This window comes from Miniopterus schreibersii (genome assembly GCF_964146895.1).
Source record: "Miniopterus schreibersii genome assembly, chromosome: X".
Taxonomy (NCBI): domain Eukaryota; kingdom Metazoa; phylum Chordata; class Mammalia; order Chiroptera; family Miniopteridae; genus Miniopterus; species Miniopterus schreibersii.
The window spans coordinates 93111325-93125189 of record NC_138104.1 but is presented as its reverse complement, the minus strand read 5'-3'; the positions used below and the strand labels follow the sequence as shown (position 1 = coordinate 93125189).

General features: G+C 42.3%; 1 protein-coding gene across 1 annotated transcript in view; it reads left to right on the top strand.

Moving 5' to 3' along the window:
- The window catches only part of POLA1 (DNA polymerase alpha 1, catalytic subunit), a 267019-nt gene that overhangs the window by 11703 nt on the left and 241451 nt on the right, over positions 1–13865 (top strand). The window contains exons 5-13 of the mRNA XM_081126508.1: positions 2643–2758; positions 3203–3265; positions 4091–4183; positions 4617–4704; positions 4978–5182; positions 5271–5446; positions 11008–11120; positions 11963–12079; positions 13306–13380. Of these exons, the coding sequence (XP_080982634.1) occupies positions 2643–2758; positions 3203–3265; positions 4091–4183; positions 4617–4704; positions 4978–5182; positions 5271–5446; positions 11008–11120; positions 11963–12079; positions 13306–13380 (1046 nt within the window). The remainder of the gene's footprint in view (positions 1–2642; positions 2759–3202; positions 3266–4090; positions 4184–4616; positions 4705–4977; positions 5183–5270; positions 5447–11007; positions 11121–11962; positions 12080–13305; positions 13381–13865) is intronic.

Here is a 13865-nt window from a genome sequence, read left to right as displayed (position 1 = left end):
ACTGGGAATCGAACCCGAGACCCTTCAGTGTGCTGGCCGACGCTCTAACCACTAAGCAACATCGGCCAGGACCCAAAGATGTTTTTTCCATTGTTTTTTTTAGAGCGAGTGGAAGGGAGGGAGGGAAAGGGAGAGGGGTAGAAAGAGAGAAGCATCCATGTGGGAGAGACACATGGATGCATCGGTTGGTTGCCTCCTGTATGTGCCCTGACCCGGGCCGGGGATCGAACCTGCAACCGAGGCATGTGCCCTTGGCCTGAATCAAACCCAGGACCCTTCAATCCACGGGCCAACGCTCTAACCACTGAGCCAAACTGGCCAGGGGTAATTTTATTTTTTGAATATTGTAAAACATTTTTATGACTTAAAAATCAAAATGATATCAAGAGATTAAGAAAAGATCTTACTGTCATTATGCTCTCTACTTTTCTCTACCCATCTCCACAGGAACCAACTATTTTCAATAGTTTCTGATTATTCTTCCTGTGTTTCCTTTGACAGAAAATAAGCATGTGTATTTTTTTCATGTGCGACATTGTTCATTTATTCACTCATGGCTTAAATCAGACCATCTTCCTGGTTTCCGCCAACCCCTGTAACTCTAGCACTGGTGCCACTTGGTAGCAGAGGGGCTAACTGTGTGCTCCTAGCTTTTGCGAGTCCACGATGAAGAGAATGAAATGAAATGAGCCCATGTGCTTTTTCATCTCCCTGAACTAAGGAGGTCTGTCTTAGAGTCCTGGCTGTGCTGTTGATTGTGTCACCTTGAATGAGTCCCATCACCTCTCTGGACATTAGTTCTGTCAGCTATAAATTAGTAGGTTGGGCTCGACAAGGAAAATCTTTATTATTTTATTTTTATATAGCTGCATAGTATTCCATTGTATGGATGTACCTTGGCTTATTCAGATAGATTCCTTGAATGGACACTTAGATTTTCAATAATTTGCTATTACAAATAATACTGCATTGAATAACTGTGCGAATGGTGTTTTCCTCAGAGAAAATTCCTAGAAGTGGGATTACTGGCTCAGAGAGTAAATGCACATGAAGTTTTATGAGATATTGCCAAATTCTTCACCATAGGCATTGTCCCATTTTACACGCCCATTAACACTGTCCCAGTGTCTGTTCAGACCCCGTGGCCTCGCCAGTAGAGTGTGTTGTCAAGCTTTTGAATTTTTGTCACTAATGTGTGAGAAATGACATTTCATTGTGGTTTTCACTTGCATTTCTTTTACACATGAAGTTGGGCATTTTTTTCATGAAACTTAATAGCTGTTTATATAGACAGGCATACCTCAGAGGTATTGCAGGTTCTGTTCCAGTCCACCACAGTAAAGCGAGTATCGCACTAAAGCAAGTTGTAATCTTTTTGCTGGTGGAGGGTCTTGCCTTCAGTTTGTAAAAGTGCACCATCTGTGAAGTGCAGTAAAGTCAAACACAGTAAAATGAGGTCTGCCTGCACTTTTATGTGACCCATACGCTTGTGTTTATTACCCTCATTTCGTTTGGGGTTTGGGGCTTTTTTTTAATATCAGGGAAATTGGTCCTTTATCTGTGAAACATTGTCAGATTTTCTTCTGTTTTGTCTGTAAACTTGTTTCTGGTGTAATTGAATGTATTAACCTTTTTTTTAAAATGGATTTTGAATCATAGTTAGACTTTACCTACACTCATGTTACAAAGGACTTTGCCTTTTTTATTAAAGCCCTCATATAGTTTCATTTTAAAAATTTTGACCTGATCTGTGATCTATTTGGAACTGGTTACTTTCTTTACAAATGGGTAGCCAGCACTAATTAAAAAATGCATCGTGTCCCCAGTGATATGAGATGCCACCTTTATTACATGCTAAATTCCCGTAAGTAATTGGGTCTTTTTCTGGACTCTGCTTTCTGTTCTTTCCTGGTCGGTGTATCCCTGTGCCACCACCGCACTGTATTAACTACTCATGCTAGGTCGTTTTGAGGTAGAGACTGCTCCGGGATGACTCGGAAAGCGAGAGTAAAGTTGAGAGTCTTAGAAGAGTTCATAGGTGATTCACATACACGTGATCATAATAGAAAACATGGCACAAGTTGTTCTTTATTGTGCCAGTGTCTCCACTGTTCAGTGTTGATATAACATAATGAGTGTTTCCAGTTGCTGTTCATAAAATGGAAATTGGGGTGCTGCAATATCATAACTGGTAATCCTGGTTTTTCAAAGTGTAGTTTTCCTTTCAGATTCAGCATAGCTCTAAAAAGGTGACCTGATGAAGGCTGCTAAGCTAATCACCTGCTTCCCGATGAGCTTAATCTTTTTCTTTCTGTGGGGAAAACGGAACCTCCCCCCACCTTTTAAAAAGCTGCTTCTTCACACTAACAATAGCAATTAAACAGTCACACTTAATAACTCATCCAGATATTTTACGGGTATTTTCATCAGTTTTTGAAATAACATTCAGCCCAAGTTTTCCTGAATTCAGCTCGTTTTAGAGATTCTTCCCTCTGTACCTTGCATAAAATTTCGTGGTTTTGTATTTTGAATTCATAAGGTTTTTTCTTCTCAAATTCTCATATACGGAGAGCAGGTGACTGGGCTCTTTTTCATTTTGACTTTCGTCAGTGCATGTTTCTAAGTAATTTATATTCCAACAGGAAAAGGTGATAAAGCACGCAACAAAGAAAAGAGGACTGTAAAGAAGACTGTGGTGACAAAACCAAACAATATCAAGTCAATGTTCATTGCTAGTGCTGGGAAGAAAACTGTAGATGTGAGTTTTATGCTTTTCTTATGTTTTGCCTTTTGTGAAAATAATTTAATTTTTGATTATAGAGACAATAGGTGCTCTCTATATTTGAGCTCAGATATTTGATTAATACTTTCCCATTGTCAGTCACTAAGTTGAATGTAGATTTCTAAGTGAATTTAGGCACCTCACTGGTTGGAACTTAGAGATAGAAAAGAAAATTGAATCACAAGCTGAACCGACTGTTTATTTCAGTGATGAGCAGGAGGATCATGGAATGAGAATGGAAATAGAGGACGGGAGCTGTAGGTTTGGGAGTTGCATATACGCGGGTGGTTGGTACTATCTGTGACTGGTACGTGAGCGCGCAGAGTGAGGACTGCAGAGGTTAGGGTCTTCCTTCCACAGACGTGTCTGGGTGAAAATGGGGAGCGCAGGGCTGTCTCATTCTTCCTTTATAACTTCCAGAAAGCCGTAGACTTGTCCAAGGATGATCTGCTAGGTGACATTCTACAGGATCTGACCACCGAGGTAAGTGAATCTCCGGGAGTTGTTAAATATGCAGGGGACATAGGCTGAAGAAACAGTTCAGTAATTATACAAAACAGACTATTGTCAGAATTTTTAAAAATGCAGTGACACCACCACCGCCGCCACCAAAAACCCCAAAACCAGTTAGCAACAACCCTTCAGTTGGCTTTCTTCTCACCATTTTAGGGGAGAGCACCTTCCAGCTGTTACAAGCTATGCAATTCTGTAGATAGAGCTGTGCGGCGGTGTGTTTGAGGTAGTAAGAATATACATGAGAGCTCTGGGAATGTACTCAGTTGCTGCAGTGTATGTTCCCAAAATAGACTGAAGCCTGTCAGCCTGTACGATCAGGCGTGAGATCCTTGTCTAGAATTCCGAGTGGGAGCGAAGGGAGAGTCAGTGAGCTGTCCCTGATAGAACTCAGACAGGCTCAGCTGTACCGGGAATTTTTCACAAAAAAACTAAGCTCTCACTTAGGGGTGTGTGTTTTTCTAAATGACCCTTGATTAAAATGACACCAACACCGTGGAGTTCTAGCTTGACAGTTTTTAAATATAATATTCTGGAAGGGTAAGGGAAAAGTATGTTAAGTTTTGAAAAGAAAAAATTGGTCAGGGGTGGATTCAATATCTATTCTGGGTTTCTAGTGAGTCTGTGGTAGTGTTGCTATAGTAACCGCAGTGCATGAACATAGATCTGTGGGGGGAGCAGAGAAGGAAACAAAATGCTTTGCTCATTGGGCTTCAATGGGGGAAGAAACATACTTTTTCTGTCTTGTGGTAAACCAAGCATGGCGGTGAATGTCTGTCTTATCCTTCCTTTTAGACACCTCAGATAACTCCACCACCTGTAATAATACCAAAGAAGAAAAGATCCATTGGAGCTTCACTGAATCCTTTCTCTGTGCACACAACCAAGGTAAAGTGTGCGGAAATACCGTCAAACTTGATGTATGCTATTGCTTAAAATTTATTTTGTTGCTTTTCTATGCAAGCAAAATACCTTTGAATTTGTTCTTGATTTATGTTTTAAATTAGGACTCCCATTTCATTATAGAGTTTCATGTATTTCAAAAATAGCATGTGCCTGCTTTTGTCATAGTAAATTTTGTAGTAAGTAGTATGTGTTTATTATAGGTATTACAACTGTGCTAAATGTAATAATTTTCCTCCTGGAAACAAGTATCTTTTTTGTAAACCTAGGTAAAAGTAAAATAATTGAAGCTGTTACATTAATAATACACAAAAACGTTTTATAAATGGGAACTGTCATTATCTCTGGTCAGGGTAGGATAGTTAGCATATTTTTAGTATGCAGGTCTAACTGACTAAACATTTAAAAACATTTACAGGCAGTTCCTTCAGGAAAAACTGCTTCCCCTGTCTCAAAGAAGGAGCCTCTGTTAACTCCTGTTCCTCTTAAACATGCTGAATTAGCTGGTAAGTATGACATCAGGCAAGTACAAGGGTGTGGAGCAGATGGAAAGTGCTGTCAAAAATGGAGGAAGTGGAGGCGATTTTGAAGGTATTTGTGATAGCACATTTAAGTGTAAAAGATTCGAATTCATAGCAGTAAAAGTTACAGACATCCAATTCGGAGATGGGAGAGATGCAGATACAGTGTGGGCAAAGGGTAGGCAGCTGGGGCTGTGCTGGGGAAGCCCGTGCGCTCCGCGGCAGCAGTTTATGATGCGATGTGCGTGACACCTACAGGAGAGCCAGTGCCAGCAGCATTGTGTACAGTCGACAAGGAGGAGTCAGGGGCAATAGATTTTGAAGATGGTGACTTTGATGAGCCCATGGAAGCTGAGGAGGTGGACGTGGAGCCGGTGGCTGCTAAGACCTGGGACCAAGAGAGCGAACGAGCGGAGGTGGTAAAGCACGAGGCAGATCTTGGGAAAGGAACCACGTCCTGCTTGTAAGAGCATTTTATGACTTTTTTGGCAAGTAGCACCACAGTTACTCTGTTGGATTTTGAAAGGTTTTTGAAAATGTGATTTTTGCAGAGATTTCCTCCCAGATATCTCTGATTGGGACATCGATCAGGAAGATGACAGCAGTTTCTCAGCCCAGGAAGTTCAAGTGGATGCCACTCACCTGCCACTGGTAAAAGGGGCAGATGAGGAACAGGTGTTTCAGTTTTATTGGCTGGATGCTTATGAAGATCAGTACAACCAACCAGGTAATTATACTGGATGTCAGAGGTGGGGCATGGCCGGCCCACGGGCCGTATACAGCCTGCGAAATCATTCGGTCTGGCCCTCCCAAGGCAACCACAGGCGGGACTCGAAATTCAATAAATCTAGGAGCTTTTTTCATAGCTAATTTTTAAGTTGATCATTTTATATGGCCCGGGAATGATGTTATAAATATCCAAATGGCCCTTGGCAGAGAAAAGGTTCCCCACCTCTGCTGTATGTCTTTAACATGGAGTAGTGCCTTTCCCGTACATGCTTTAGTGATTGCAGTTGGCACAGGTTCTGCGCTCACATACGTGCATGGTAAGGGGGCAGCACTCAGTCACTGTAAAGTGCATTGCGGAGAGAATGGAGAGGAGCTGTGTGGTGTGAATCATCCTCACAGGTGCTTTTTCAAAACAACAGTTATATGTGGTTGTAGAATGTGTGCTTGTAGTTTACCTTTGATGTATCTGAAGTTAGAGTTCTGTACTCTAAGTGGGGTCAGTCATTAATTTGTTCATTTATTCAGCAAAGTGAACACAGTATTGTGTGCCAGGTACTGAGATGGGATGAGTCAGCTGGACAAATTTTCTCTCCCAATGGAACTTACATTCCAGTGGGGTGGGAGCGGGCGGGGGAATCGGCAATAAATAAGGTAAGTTGATTAATGGTGTAAAGGCAGTTAGTTGGGGGATGGCCTGGGAGGGCCTGTCTGAGGAGACCACCACTGGGCTAAGATTTGAGGCATGTGCAGATTCGAAGACGGAGCATTTCAGCCTGATGAACCAGTAAGCACAGAGGCCTGGGGAGAGAAAGGAGATGGCTTGTGTGGTTGTAGCACAGTAATCAAGTGACAAGATTGGTAAAAAATGAAGTTGGAGATGAAGGTCAAGGCCAGATAATGAAGGATCTTGAAAGCCATATTAAGGAGTTTAGACCTTTTAAGAGCCATGGGGGGGGGTGTGTGTGGAAAATTCTAAGTACCAGCAGGGTAGGTGGGGTGGCGGTCTCATGATTGGGCGTACATTTTAAAACAGGAACCCTCCAATTTGTGTGGAGAAGAGCACGTGTGCAAAATGGTACCTTATCTACCTTAGCTAGGGCAAGTCAGTTTGGTTGACCCTCTCACCTCTTTGACTACCTCTGGGTTACTTTCCAGTGGAAGGTAGGCTGGCAGGTGTGACTACACGAGGCTGAGCAGATATTTCCCATGCATTGCAGGAACCCAGGCCGTCCCTGTACTGCTGCAGGGGACACCATTTTCACATGCGCTTCATGGGCCCTCTGGGGCATGGCCGTGGGAGTGGTATTGGAGTTGTGCTACGTGGCGGGCCTGCCCTTCCCAGTGCTATTGTCTGTGCTTTGCTGTACCTGCTCGATGTTGGAATCGATGCCCTGTCTTGATTAGTGGTCCCATCAAAACCAGAAACATGGGCACTAACCTTGATTCCCCCTTTTCCTCATTTTCTTTTCATTATTATTATTATTTTTTTTTTTTAAATCCTCATCTGAGGATATTTTTTCCATTGCTTTTCAGAGAGAGTGGAAGGGGGAGAATGAGAGAGAGAAACATCGGTGTGAGAGAGAGACATTGATTAGTTGCCTCCCGCACTCGCCCTGACCAGGGCCTGGGATCATGCCTGCAACCGAGATACGTGCCCTTGGCTGGAATTGAACCCAGGACCCTTCAGTCTTCAGGCCAACGCTCTAACCACTGAACCAAACCAGCTAGGGCATTCCTCATTTCCTTCATCAAGTCTTACTAATTTTCTCTCCTAAAGTAGACAAGCTATCTTATCTTTCTCCTCACAATTCCCACCTCTGATCTCTTCTTGCCTACGTCGCACCAGCCTCCTAATCGATCCCTCAGCTGCCATCCCCTGATTGTGGCCAGAGCGATTGCTCAGAAGGGTAACTCTGACCGTGTCATTTCCTCATTAAAAAACAGCCTCAGTGGTTACTGTCTATAACATAAAGTACAAGTCCCTTAGCAAGGCTTCTGAGGCCTGCCATGCATGACTTTTGTGCCCTAGAAATAGCTGCCTGTCTGTGCCTGCTGCTCTTTATCCACGTCCCTTTACTCATGGGGTTTGGCGGGAATGCCCTCATCTGGCTCAGCCCAGGCGTCCTCTCAGGAAGTTCCCTAATCCTGCAGACGGGCCTAAGAGCCCTTTCTCTGTGACCCCATCATACTCTTTCCCATTGCAGCATTTGCCATATTATTTTGAAAAGATATGGTTCTGTGTTTTTGTTTCCCCCGAAGGCTGGGACCTTTTATTTCTAGCTTTCAGCACGATGCCAGGCATATAGTAGATGTTTAATACAGTGGGGCCTCGGTTTTCTAATGTAATCTGTTCTGGGAGCCCGTTCGAGTTCTGAAACATTCAAAAACCGAGGGATCCACAGCCCACAGCTGGGCCGCAGGATCTCGTCCTAAGCGGGAGCCGCGGGGCATGTTCGACTTCCGAGGCATGTTCGAAAACCGAAGCATTGCCGTCTGGGTTTACGGCGTTCGTAAACCGAGATGTTCCTCAATGGAGACGTTTGAAAACCAAGATACCACTGTAAATGTTTATTGAAATAAACTGCACAGCGATTGATGGTCCTGCAGATACACATGAAAGCTCTCAGAGATTCAGAGTTGCATTCACTACTACACTGAGTTTGCCCCTTGAAGCCTCGTAGCTGTGTAGATGGTGCCCTCCCCCCAGGTTAATCCACATATAAAGCATCAGATTGCTAGTGTCAGTTGCCAAGGATTGCAACCCTAAGGAACAACAGCCCTATTTCTTTCCTGTGTGAAAATGAGCATACTATTTCCATCTTTTGTTTGTTGGTTTATACTCTTATTTAAAAACAGAGCATTGTTTTGGAAGATAAGGTCTAGAGCTGCACTGTCTGTGGTGGTAGCCGCTGGCCACACATAGCTCTTTAAATTGAAATCAATTAAAATGAAATAAAATTCAAAATTCAGCTTCTCAGCCACTAGTCACATTTCAGTAGCTCAGTAGCCGTATGTGGCTAGTAGCTACCATATTCATGGATGTCACAGATATAGACAAAACAATTTCCCCAAAGCCTTTTAACTCCTGGGCAGCTGGGCCCTTCTATTTCCAGCTTTCAGAACAATGCCAGGCAGTGCTAAAATTTCATTTTTTTATTATTGATTTTTCTTCTTTTAGAGAGAGAGGAAGGGAGAGGGAAAGAGAGAGAAACATCCATGTGAGAGCAAAACATTGATCAGCTGCCTCCTGCACACCCCCAACAGGGGATCAAGCTCACGGCCTGGGCATGTGCCCTGACCAGGAATTGAACTGGCAACCTTTCAGTCCATGGGACAACACCCAACCAACTGAGCCACACCAGCCAGGGCAGTACTGAAATTTCTATCGGCTAGCGCGAGTCTCCACGTAATAGGTGCTGGAGGCTAAAATTAGGCACTGAAGCACAGGCATATTTGCAAAGCAACCAATTCATACCATAGTCGTGGATAGGCCTTTTCAACCACCGCTGGAAAATGTTTTGCAATTGAAAGAGGTACTTGTCTGTTACTGGTCTGTCTTCCAAATGCTAAGGTAAAAGGAAATTTCTAGTGCTGGATAATGCCTCAGAGGTCATCTAGTCTCGTTACTCGCTTATCCTGGGGGAAGCTGAGGTTCTAAAAATAAAGTGGCCAGCTCTTCAGAGGCAGAGTTCTGGGCCTCTCACCCTCAGCTCACTCTGCTGTTCTGTTGTACTTCTCATGTTGTGTCCTCTGGGATCGATGCCAATGGGTTAAATAAGATGGCTTAAAAAACGGTCCTTTAATCTCAGAGGGTTGAGCAGTTTCATCGTGATAGCAGGTAATGATCACTGAGCCTTGGTGAAATCAATGCTGCTAATAAAAACGAAGTACTCCCAAAGACCCTGTTATTGTTTCTCACTTTCTTACAGATTCTAAGTAAGTCAGTTGTTGCTGAATGCTCCATAATTATGAAAAGAATCTTACTCTTTGCATATGGGAAGATATCCTGTCTTCATTATGACTTTTTCAAGGTTGAATAATCCTGGCTGCACCTGGTTTCAGCTAGTTACTTTGGGGTGGGGGATGTAATCTTTGTTTACCATGATCTTTTTGTGGCAAATGAGGCATAAACGGTGTCAAATGTGTTGCATGAAGTGTGATATTAGTTTGACTGTAAAATGAGCTATTTGAATCTTTGAATCCAATATTAGGGTCTTTATTTTTCTTTGCTTGGAATTTTGTTTTTTCATCTCTTACGGATGACTTTTAATTTTCTGCGCTACTGTGATTATTTTCTTTTTAATCATCCCCACAGTCCTCCCTTCCCTCCCCTCCCCTCCCCCCACCTGCCTCTTTCCCCCCAGATGAAAATCACGACTCTTGTAAGAATTTTAATCATCTGCAGAAATGAAAATTCTTAGATAGTGTTATTTCTACTAGAATGAGTGACAAAAAGAAGCACTGATGAGCTATCTTGTGAAACTAGAGTAATTGGCCTTGTGTCGCGTTTACATGTGCCAGAATTTTCTTAATGTCTCAGACAAGTGGCCATGTTGGTTACTGCTGTCTAATTATTCATGGAGCCCAGGATTTTGCACAATGATCATCTCTTAGTTTTACTAACAAATATCTGGAGTCCTATCTTGATGGCCAGTTTTCATGAACAATGACGATGTCTAGAAAGGCTTGGTTTTACTTTGTTGTATATATTACAGAAAGATCTCAAAAGGAGTGTGTCTGCTGAGTTGGTTATTTAGACCATTTGTTAAACCGAAGCAGAAAAGGGGAACATTATAAACACCACCTAGCTAGATGTCTTAAGTAGTCTGTGAGGTAGAAAGGGTGAAATAGGAGATAGTAGTTGAACCCTGTTATGAGACATTTATTATTATATGGAATAAGATATATGAGGTAAATTGTTTTTTCCCAAACACAATTTTACATATAGAAAAACACTGAGGTACCATACGTAGGTATCCTTATACATGAGTGCTAATTTTTATCAGTAAGAACAAGTGCTAAAAAGGAATTCAGTGTTCTCAAAGTTCTCACAAGAGGTTTAAGTATGATGTTTGTTGGAAAATAGTTTGCATTTTTGCTTTTCTTAATCTGGGTAATCTTGGTTTGAGGGAAAATGTGTTTTGTGTTTTTTACCTAACACTGACAGGATGTCTCCCTGATTCCCCAGGGGTTTCTACACTGATCTGGGGTGTCTCAGTTCCCCAGGTGTGTCTACTCAGGCCTGGGATGTCCCCCTAATAACTAGGGTTTGTGTCTGTTTACCCGGATGTCTCCCTAATTCTACGAAAAATGTTTATACCAGGAATCATCCTGTCCCCTGTCCTCCTAGTGGTCACAGGTTTTACCAGTGCAGCATTGTCATATGGCATAAGTACTGAGGAAAGGAACTGATCTTGGAGACTGGACATCAGCTATAAATTTGCTGTAAAAAAATGACTTATGAGGCATAAATGTGTGGACATGTTCCTTGAGTCTTTATAGTGCCCCTTCGATGTAACTGAAATGTGTCTTTTTTTTCATGGTTTTCTCTTATTTTAGGTGTGGTATTTCTGTTTGGCAAAGTTTGGATCAAATCCGCTGAGACCCACGTGAGCTGTTGCGTCATGGTGAAAAACATTGAACGGACGCTCTACTTCCTTCCCCGTGAAACGGTGAGTGTTGGTGATGAGCTGCTGATTCCGGGCGCGCTCTGTGCCCTGTCACCAGCCGTATTGTTCAGCAGGGCTGTGAATTATCCACACCCTTGGTGCTTCTTTCCTGCCGCCCGCCTAGTCGCCGCTGGCTGTCAGCAGCTCCGTTAGAGGGGGGAAAGTAGAGAAATGAAGTACAACTCTGGTTTTCAGCTTGCTGGAAAGAGTGTGAAGGGATGTCAGAGTGCCTGAGTTTTCGTATGTGATGCTCTTTCCCCCCACCTCCCACGTCCATAGTAGTGGCGGTTGGGAGCATGTGGCTCTAAAATGTGACATGCAGTTTGGCCCCGTTGTCATGCTCTTGCTGTTAGGCAGCAGTACCATTTCCTCCATAGCCATTTAACAGGGTCGCTTCGGTTGCTCCTTTTTTATTGGGACTTAACATCCACACTCCGCTCCCAAACCCAGCCCCCCAACCTGAGTTGAACTGTGAAGTTTCTTGGTCAGGATTTACAATACTCTTCTCGCATTTGGTAGGATCGATGGATTTTTTTTTTTTAAATTTATCTTTATTGTTGAAAATATTACAGATGGCCCCTTATTTTCCCCCAATTGAACCCCTCGATCTCTATCATCTTTATCTCTGGTTTGCTTTTATGATGCCATTGGCAGGAATTAGGCAGTGGGTTTAGTACATTTTTGGGCCTGTTTGTGTCTTTGAACTCACCTGTGAGACTGTTCTATTAAATGTTTAAATGGGTGAAAATGAAAATTGATTTGGACTTGGGTTTCTGGTGCTTGAAAAGATTTATGTATGGATACTCTTTTTTCCCCCCTCCCCTTCCCTCTCCCTGGGAGAGCAGAAAATTGATCTAAACACTGGGAAAGAAACAGGAACTCCAGTCACGATGAAGGATGTTTATAGTGAATTTGATGAGAAAATAGCAGCAAAATATAAAATTATGAAGTTCAAGTCCAAGGTTCGTATTCGGTGATAAATTTTTCCAGCTCTAATTGTTCATTTCCTGATTTAGCAAATAGTCGTTGCATATCTTGTTTGTGAAAACTGCTCTCTGTGTGGCTATAATTCATTGAATAGAAATGTCATAGATATCAATGTAAAACCAGTATGTTAGATTTGTAAACATTTTTATTTCTCTTTAAGCTGTCTATAAAATAATGTCCATTCATTTGAACAGAAAGATTACTCATAGCAAAGTAATTGCTTCCGGTACCTGAAGCGTATCCTGTGCTCTTATTCCCAACTAGAGAAGAAACTGCTCTCATCTTGTTTATATTAGTTCTTGTCAAGTTATCTTCGTCAGAAGGTTATGTGAGGTTTTATCTTTAAAAATTAGGGACTGTGATGCTATCCTGATAGGATAAAAATCCTCTCCTGTGGTACATATTGATCAACTGTGAGAGATTGACTTTGCGAGATATCAATGCCTTTGGGGTCATTGTGGAGGCTGTAACCCACTCAACATACTGGCTGTTCACAGTGACTGCAATCAAGGGAGGGTTGGATTGCTGAAGATAAGGCTAATGGTCTTAACTGTTTGAGCTTTGAATTACGGCTGTGGATCAGGTCTCTTGACACCCTAAAAGCAGTGTGGGGCAATGGTGGAGAATATAGGTGTGGGGCGACACGCCTTGTGCTTTTCAGTCCTAGCCCTACCGATTCCTAAATGTGTATGACCTTGGACGAGTGCTGAGTGACTTCTGGGCCTGTTTCTTCCCCTGAAAAGCGGGGCCCTATTTCAAGAGTTGCTGGAAGGGTTAAGTCAGTTATTTCATATTAGGTTATTAGAACAGTCCTTGGTACATAGCAGGCACTCAGTGAATATGAGCTATAATTACAATGCTAATTACGAATTTTTCTAGCAAGACGGGGTTGCTTAAATATGAAAGAGTAGCAAATGATTTAATGCATTAACCTTGTAAAATTTTAAAATCTTTTATTGCCCTTCTTGAATGCAAATATTTCAAGTTCTGTAGTGTCTAAGAGAAGTCTTTCTAGCATTTAGTTACTGGGTGTTTTAGTCTTAGTTGAAAGGGGAAACGGGTGCCACTTTGGCTTTATTTACCTCTGTGTTGCAGAAGGCTGCTAGATTCCTAACGATTAAATGCAGGGGTATGTAATGCTTGTCAATTTATTTTGTGAAAAGTTTTTGTCTTAATGATTTTAAAATATCTCCTTACTCAGATAGTAGAAAAGAACTATGCTTTTGAGATACCTGATGTTCCAGAAAAATCTGAGTACTTGGAAGTTAGATACTCGGTAAGTCAAACAAAGAAAATTACTAGGTTTCGGTTGAGAATGACACTGTTCTATTTTTGAAATTTCAATTGGCTTTCAATTAGTATTGGCAGAGCTCCTCAAGCCCACAGTTCATTGAGGTGGACTCACAGTAATGAATAATTAAAATGGATAAAAATTGAAATACATAGAGTACAAATTGTACTGCTTTTCTCTGCATCTTTTAATGAATAAATAGAAACTGCGCAACCGTTCGTCAAGGGGAACAAATGCCCATGATGGAGTTCACCATCATTAGTCTGCTGAAGTGTCCCTTCTGGGCAGTGGAAAGGTGAGAGAGGGAGCGCCAGTAGTGTTCCTATAGTGCTGCTCCTGCTCCTGTGACAGGCAAGGTCATGGCTGTGGGATGTTAATTAACTGGACCTTAACCTCTTTTTACCTTCGTTCTAGTGTTTTGGTCCCACATGTTGGAAAAGGGAAACTTTTAAGAAATGTTTCTGACTGGT